This window comes from Sebastes umbrosus, chromosome 10 (genome assembly GCF_015220745.1).
Source record: "Sebastes umbrosus isolate fSebUmb1 chromosome 10, fSebUmb1.pri, whole genome shotgun sequence".
Lineage (NCBI taxonomy): Eukaryota > Metazoa > Chordata > Actinopteri > Perciformes > Sebastidae > Sebastes > Sebastes umbrosus.
The window spans coordinates 16,310,366-16,319,466 of NC_051278.1; the positions used below are offsets into that span (position 1 = coordinate 16,310,366).

At 38.4% G+C, this 9,101-nt stretch overlaps 1 protein-coding gene across 2 annotated transcripts in view; it reads left to right on the forward strand.

Moving 5' to 3' along the window:
- The first annotated feature begins 8,858 nt into the window (after positions 1-8,858).
- mcu (mitochondrial calcium uniporter) overlaps positions 8,859-9,101 on the forward strand; it is a 62,872-nt gene continuing 62,629 nt past the window's right edge. For both annotated transcript variants that reach the window (XM_037782358.1, XM_037782359.1), the window contains exon 1: positions 8,859-9,045. In XM_037782358.1, coding sequence (XP_037638286.1) covers positions 8,929-9,045 — 117 coding nt within the window. In that variant the 5' untranslated portion in view covers positions 8,859-8,928. The remainder of the gene's footprint in view (positions 9,046-9,101) is intronic.

Below are 9,101 nucleotides of genomic sequence, written 5' to 3' on the forward strand. Positions count from 1 at the left end.
AAAGCTGTTACTCCATCGGTGCAACAATCAGCACAGCAGGAGAATACACTGTTAAGCACTGGCAGAGAATTTTGGCAAATTTTACATGGGCGCTACCCACATAATCAGCTGTGCTGCTCATCCCACAAATTCATGATGCTTACAAGTTGGACATCATTGTGAAGGTAAGTAAACAGGCTTTCCAACAATGAAAAAAGTACAATGCCAATTAGCATTGTAACAACAGAGAAATAATCCACTAAACTAAAATGTCCAAACTTTTTTTTCCGAGTTTATATCAATCCAATCTGTTGACTACAAACTGAAATCAGAAAGAAAAGGGTGAACAAACTGACTCACACACAAACTGCAAGACAAAGGTGGTGATATAAAGGGCCCTTATCCAATTATTAAATTTCATAGTATTTGTATAGGTACGAGTCAGGTAAAATGGGCCACTTTTTGGTAAGTGATTTATAAGACTATCAAATAAGCTATGCATGAGATGTAATGATGGTTTTATGAATTGGCATGGGTCTCTTAAATATTTATTTGTTAAAAGAAAATGTGAAAAATAATTGTTTTGGAATTATGAGAGTAAGAGTATCAGCAGGTTCCCTCTTGAGGCACAACACAATATTCAGGTAAAATGGGCCAGCTGTTCAGGTAAAATGGGCCAATATTAAAAGAGGGCATGCAAGGCATGAGCAAGTAGGCTATTTCATTGAGTAATGCAAAAGAAAATAACTGATCATGTGCCGTAAAGCGCCCGGAGAAAAATAATAACATCTTCGACAAACAAAACACCAAAAAGCATTAACATTTCCTGTAGGTCTTAACATCTCAGTCAGGTCTTGTTAAGTCTTGTCCTGTGTTCCCCTCAAACACTGTCTACAATGCATAATTTAATAAAAAAGATTATCAAGACTTTGTTTGGATACACGTCTAGACCTATGAACCTGTTTTGCCACCTGTGTGTGTGTATGTGGCCCATTTTAGCTGAAAACCATGGCCCAATTTAGCTGACATTGGTAAGCTAAAATGGGCCAGTACCTAAAATGACGTTTTTTCAATTTCAACTTTTTTTATTTGATAGAGCATGTCCAAACCTTTGCTTTGCTTGTACACTTACTTATAATTGCTTTATCATCCTATTAGTGATGAGTGGCATTTACTATATTAATAACTATGCTATGACAATTACCATATAATTTCTCTGACATGCTTCATGTAACACTGCCCTTATAAGCAACCTCAGACCAATCAAAACTATTCTTACATGTCAACTAGTGTTGCTCCAACCTTATCTGGCCCATTTTACCTGAATACAGCTTTGGCAGTTCTATTTATGATTTAAAATCATTCATTTCAATAACATGACTGAATAGAATTGGATAGATAGGGAGTCTCTGCTGTCAGTCATGCATGCCCTGAAAGAGCTGCATAAAAATGTATCAAAACTAAATTACTTGCCTCTTCGCAGTGTGCCAGTCCTAATTGTAGCCTTGAATACACATTTGCTGGACTGAATGCATAATGCGAAAGGAAAAGCTGGTAGCTGCTGCTGAGTCGACAGGGGATGTGTCATAGAAGACTGCAGGACTTGTCACATCCAATGAAAGTGCAGGTCAAACGTCTGCTTGATGTGAGCGTACATCAATGTTAATGAGGTTATATGAATAAAGTAAAGATAGAAGACAATGCTACACAGCAGTGACTGTTAGGTTGGGTCCAAACACCAGCTGGTTCCTGTAAGAAATGCCAAGAACGTCTGAATAGATCTCCACCTCTAGACATCAACACAATGTAATCAATTTGTCACTTATATCTTATTCATAATCACATCCCTAACCTTAAAAGCATTTTAACAAAATTGCTGTGTAAGGGCAAATGATAGATTTCTGGCCTAATGGTTTTTCACTGAGTGCCACTGACAAGACAGACATTTTCAGAAGGCTCAGCTGCCAATGTGAAATAAGTTGTGCTCTCATTGGTCATCTGATAAGTTTTAAAATCTGAATCCGAGATAACATCAAATCTGAATGGTTTTAATTAAGGCTGTCAATCAATTGAAATATTTAATCGCAATTAATCGCAGGATTGTCCATAGTTAATTGCTATTAAAAAATGTAATGTAAATGTCTCTTAAAGGGAGATTCGTTTGTTTTGAGTATTTAATACTCTTATCATCATGGGAGTGGGCTTGCTTTATGCAAATGTATGTATATATTTATTATTGGGAATCAATTAACAACACAAAACAATGACAAATATTGTCTAGAAACCCTCAGAGGTACTGCTTTTAGTATAAAAAATATGCTCAAATCATAACACAGCAAACTTTTGAAAATGGCCGTGTCAGTTTTTCCTCGCCAAAATTTTAAGTTTTATATAAACTGTTTTGCAAACTGTTGTGCTTATACTGTTGTACCTTGATTTATGGATGTAGAACAAAGGCAAGAAAGGGTGGATGCAAGTGACTTGATGATAACTGGATGCTGTTTTTAGCCCTTAGCTCTTGGCTAGGTGGAATGACAGGATACACCTGTACACACATATAAATCTCAGTTAACACAAGCTTGCAATCAGACCAGTAAATGCACATATCTGCAGTTTTAAAGGCAGGAGGAGGCATGTTGGAAATAACCATCTTTGCTCAGTGTGTCTGGGACTCCTCTTGCTGTTCATACCAGCACATTTCTCTTTTAACGTCATCCCACGTTGGTAGATTAACTTAAACTACAGAATGTAAATACACCAATCCCGCATTACTCTGCTGTATCAGATCACCAAACTCTCGTGCCACCTTGTTGGGTGTAAATTTAATGGCTTTACATTGATTCAAGTTATAAATCAGTGAACCAAATGTTTCCCCTTTGGGGATTCATGATATACAAGGAGAATATGATGCTTTTAGAAATGGAACACTGTCCTAACAGATGGTACCAGCATTTTGTCAATATATTGCTTAATCAATTACAATAACAAATGGACATGTAGTCGAAAAGGTCAGAGGGCACCGGCAGTTTTCTGTGACTGTTTTATAGTTGCTTCATGTAGCCAATACACAGGAGTTACTGTTTTCAATAAAGTTTCAGTGAAGTTAAAGTTATCATTGTCTTTATAGGACAGAACAATGATATAAAATACACAACTAATATCTCTAGTTACCTTATTACAAATTATTGTCTATACTAATCCCCTTGTCTTTTTCCCCCATCTTTTATTAAAGCAATTTTCAATACCTCCTCTCTCTCTCTCTCTCTTTCTCCTTTTTTAATAAGGGAGGCTACTTAACAGTGCCTGCAAGCCCTCCAGTGCAGGGTTCATTAATGCGAGCAATTTATCACAAGAACTGCACAATATGTAATTGTCAACTATTGAAATTTCATATTGAATTGGAATAGCTTAACAATAGTAATAACCTCAGCGTGGTTTAGGCGTCCACAATGGCGGTGCATATTTCTCTAATTCAAAGCCGTTCAACTCGTTCACAAACGCTGTGTCAGTCTTTTCTTCTTCTCATAAATATGCATATAACACAATGCAAATCAGTTCTTTAAATAGTCCAAAAGACCTACCGGTTTGGATATTGGAACTAATCAGCTCCCCAAAAGCCAGCCCTCTGTAAGCACACACCTAGAAAATACTCACAATATGCACATGACACATTCAAATGTCACGCAAAATACATACACAAATAATCAGTCTGAACACGCTGGAGAGGAATAACTGCCAAATAGCTCATGACAAGAGTGTTTTTAGATCTGTCACCATGTCTGGTCATGGTGTAGTCGTGTTCAGTGTCCAGGCCTATTAGAAGTGAGGGATCAGCTAACTGAGTCGTGTGAACCTTAAAAGAAACAACATGTCTCTCTCTTACTCAAGTTTCCACTCTCTGACACCAGTGCTTCCCATTTGTCTGACTTAATTCAGGTTGAAGGTTATGCATAAGGTACCTGTTTACCCAGCAGCCTTTATGTTGCATTTCAACGCAGTAATCTCAACAATAGCACTGCATGCCGATTACATCCATCCTGCTATTGTGGCAGTGCAAAGGTGGAGCAGGAGATAAGACAGGCCTGTAGAACAGCCTCTTCTGGCTCAACTGTTTATAGTCCATAATGACAGTGTGTTGCCACCACTGTGACTTGTGTTTGGTGTCAGAGGGTGTCTCACTCTTGAGTGCTACATTATGAACCCACTTGGAAATCCATAAGGGAGTGTTAGCTACCTGTGCACACAAGATACTGTAAGTCCGCCAAGAGCTGCTCGGTAGAATGAAAACTGTGGCGAAACTTGATCCACAAGCTGTGCCTCTGTATAAGGATGAAAGATGGCTCAGGTTAAGACCTGCAGACAAAAGCTGGCTCCAGTTTCAGCCGGCATATTAATGCTGCGTGGTGTCTGTGAGACGTCATATGTGAAGGAGTAAGCAAGAAAAGAAAGGCAGCATACACTCCCTAATTAGGCGTGTGTTTACGTGATGATCTGATTGGTGGTGCGATGAAATAGAGGTTACACACCCACCCACCCACGCATGCTTGCTTTGGGCATTACCTTTTTCGTAGACCCGATGGGAGGAGCTATTCCATGCTGCTAGGAGACATTTCAGACATGCATGCACAGACAGGCACATACACACAAATGTGCACACAGGCATGCGTACACACCTCGTATTGTACTCAATTCTCCCATCTGTGACCTTGAGATATGGGTGCAGTTCTTTTTTTTTTTTTTTTTTTTTTACAGTTGTTGGACAGCTGTGAAAAAAGATTAGTGTAGCAGAGATTATATTTTAATTACATAAATGTAGATTAATTTGAATTTGCCATGCTCATACAGAATCTCTGAAATCCAAACATTAATGTGTTTGAAACTGGAATTTATGAGGCACAATTTGAAATGAAAATCTGTCCGAAATTGACTTTGGACTACAATTGGGAATCTCTCTTTTTTTTTTTTCCCTTAAATATAATTTAAGAGTAGTGGTGCCACCAGCGCTCAATCTTATTGGCTTGTATCTGCTCTGTTACTATCTATCTTTATGGTGGGAAATTGCTGATTTCACATTTTATATTTCATATAATAATAGTCATGCAGTTGGTACTGTATATGGACAGTTTTTTGTGTAATTATATTTTAATACTGATATTAAAGTGTTTTTATTTAGCATGACTCACGTTAAATATGCCCGAAAGTAGTACATTGAGTGGACATTGAATAGATAACATAAATCCAATTGCTGTAATCATTTAGAATATTTTATAGCTCACATTAGCATCCAACAAATTGAGGTCTGATATAAATAGTTACCCTCTGTATAGCTTCTTTTTATGAGCTGATTACACAGATTTAACATTGTAAATCATGCAAAATCTCACATAACTTGCTGGTGCTGACACACCATGTGCACATGCATACTGTCATGGTACAGTTACAGCAGTATACTGTAAAGGTTTATGTAAACATTTCAGTGCCCGGTAGTATTTGGCACTGCACAAATATTCGCTTTGTGGATCGATGCAGCCTCGAGGCCTTGTCCATGGCTGAGAAATTTGCATTTAAATTGCGTCGCCCACACAGCCTGATGCACTGCACCTGAAAAAGTACAGAAAGGAACTGGGATGAGTTCGGGAGCAATGACATATTACCACTGCATTTCACAAACAAACAGACGACAAGCACAATCAAAAACAAAACAACCAAATCTCTGTTTCTTTCTTTTATCTTTGTCTATTTTGTATTCTCCAAAGCTTGGGCCATGATATGAAGCCATGTTATCATACAGTGAAAGTTACAAAATGTGTTTGCTCTTGTATATTAACAGTTCAAGAGTTACTGTATGCAATCTGGTTACTCCCTCGACCAATACAGGTGTGGCAGGTGGTATTATATGACATGTTTGGTCAAAGATTAAGGAGAACATGTGACATTCCAACGAGGGGAGTCTCCTTGACATTCATTGACCTAACGGGCCCATTACCACTCCTATTACCTACATTTGCAGTGGTTGAGTGATTCCGCAGAAAACAAAACGCCTCATACTCCCCTCATACTACCCTCATGTTCTACCATCTGGGGACAGAAGCCCAGAAATGCATTGAACTGCTTGTACACCAGGAAGTAGCCTGTGCTGTTTAAAAGTCACTGAAGACCAGTGCAATTAGATTTGATCCTGTGGGCTGCTCTTTTGGGACATAGTCACAGGAGTGACTGAAGGACAAGCTAATATTAGACCCAGTTATAGAGGATAGATAGTTGGGCCAGTGACAGCAAATCTGCCAAGATGTAGCCTTATACAGACACATTCAGAAGTTATATTGTGACTGTCTCTTTCAAGTTAGCTGGACATATCTGAAGTAAGTCAGCTGTTTCAGTTTTATTTGTTATATAGGTTAACACAGGGTCAACGGCACAATGAAATGTATAGGATGAGAGGATGGGTCAGCTCAGTAATGAAAGCACTAGTCGCATAAGAGAAGATAGAATTACAATAATAAGATAGAATAACATTAATAAGATGGTAAGACAATGATGATAAAATGTAATGATAAAAGTGATGACATAAATCAAATAAAATATAGTACTATGTACATATAAATATGAGGATTGTGTGGCAGAGCACAGCAGACAGTGAAATTTAGCTACTGCATTTAACCGATCCTATATTAGTAGAAGTGGGCAGCTACTATACAGTGCTCAGGGAGCAGTTTTAGGGGTTCGGTGCCTTGCTCAAGGGCACATCGGCAGTGCCCAGTCGGTGAACTGGCACCTCTCCAGCTACCAGTCCAGGTTCCCAAGCCAAGTCCCCATGGACTGAGCTACTGCTGCAGTGACAGTATTGCACAAATGTAATGACAAAGAGGAATGAGATATGGGTTATGCAAATGGAATTAGATAAATAAATAAATAGCTGAATAAATAAAAATATAACACCACATACATAAAGTAGATTCAACATAAAAGCTCTGTAAGTGCAGAGTTTTGTTGTAGTAATGGTTGTGCTATAGCCTATATATATACATACAGCTAGACAGGTATGGAGACTGTCTCATATTGTATAGCTACACCCATGACAATGTATTTTAGTTAAGCGATAGCAAAAGAAAGATATACTGTAAACTTTGACTGCAGTTCTATTGCTAAAGAATTTAAATATGTATGTATGGTTTTTTTTTATAGCAATCCCTGTAATAATCCAATGGGGGCTCAAAAAGTAAATTGAAAAAAGTAACTCAAAATTGTTCCTCTACTTGCTCTTCCTGAGGTTTTTTTTTTCCATTTTTTCCCTGTTAAAAGCCCCCTGAAGTAAATTTGTGATATTGGGCTTTATATGAATAAAATTAATTTGACTTGATGACTGAGTTTATAGTGGTTGTTTTAATCTCCTATATTTATTTTACTATTGGGAGTGGCAACTGTGTGTGTATGTGTGGCACCCAATACTAAAGCAAGGTCTGCTTTTTATTTATTATTTAATCTCCTGCTATGTCACTAAAATACCTACTATCACATACCTGTAGGGCTCACCTCATTTATCGTTTCAAATATTTTTATTAGTAGTATTATATCATGCCTCATTTCAGATAATGTAACAACAAAGACAAACAATACTAGGAACTAAAGGCAAAAAAAGGAGACAAGCAAACAAAAAATAAACCCACATACAATGCCCTAAAGGCACACAAATCAGGAAAACATTAACAAAAAATATACATATTTATATCCCCACCACCCACCCACCCAACCCAACCTTCCTGTCTCTTTCACCTCATTTATCTTGCAGTATTCTCCCATTGAGATAATGTTAATAGAGATTGTAGCCTAGATAGTGTTGAAAGAGGAAGCCCTAATTAATTTCTAGTGAACTGAAATGTAGTAAAATTTCACTTTTCATCATAACATGTTAACTATCACATTTGTGCACACTCAATAATAAATGCATTATACATTTATGTATGATAATCATATTTTTTTGTGACCTTCAATGGAGAGTAGCTGGAGTGATGCAAGTGCATTTCTGTTGTTGCGACAAAATTACATGCAGTCTGTGCATGCATGCCTGTTTTGAATTAGCCAGCACACAAAAAGCAGTGGTCTGATGTTTGCATACTGGTGCAGCAGCAGCAGCAGCAGCAGCAGCAGCACTGGGCATGTGTGTGTGTATGAAGCTAGGTTCACCTCATTTATCGTTTCAAATATTTTTATTAGGAAGCATGTGCATATCAGTAGTATTATATATCATGCCTCATTTCAGATATGTAACAACAAAGACAAATAATACTAAGAACTAAAGGCAAAACAAGACAAAAAAAGGAGACAAGCAAACAAAACATAAATAATAAAAATAAAAATAAACCCACATACAATGCATATATTTATATCCCCCCCAACCCAACCTTCCTATCCCTTTCACCTCATTTATCTTGCAGTATTCTTCCACTGAGATAATGTTAATAGAGATTGTAGCCTACATAGTGTTGAAAGAGGAAGCCCTGATTTTCAGATCATGTCTAGTGAACTGAAAAATAGTAAAATTACACTTTTCATCATAACATGTCAACTGTCACATTTGTGCACACTTAATAATAAATGCATTATGCATTTATGTATGATAATCACACTTTTTTTGTGACCTTCAATGGAGAGTAGCTGCATGTTTTTTTTTTGTTGTTGTTGCGACAAAATGACATGCAGTCTGTCTTTACATGCATGCCTGTTTTGAATTAGCCAGCACACCAAAAGCAGTGGTTTGATGTTTGCATACTGGTGCAGCAGCAGCAGGAGCAGCAGCACTGTGCATGTGTGTGTATGAAGCTGTAGTCCAGCCCTGCAGCCCAGCAGCACCGCCCACCTCCACCACCACCCCTCCCTCTTCCCTTCGGTGCGTCTCGGTCCGCCCGCAGCAGCCAGTCTCCTTCTCCGGCGAGCTTTTTCACTACAGAGATGGCTGCGAAAGTGTGCAGATCAGTCCTCCTGTTGTCCCGGAGCAGCGGAGCGACGGCCGGCAGCCTGCCCGCACTTGTTGTCTCTTCACAGCGACACCATCAGCACATAAGACCGGTAAGTCCCAGGACGTGGAGAGGTAGAGAGAGAGAGAGAGGTGTTAGTAGGACTGG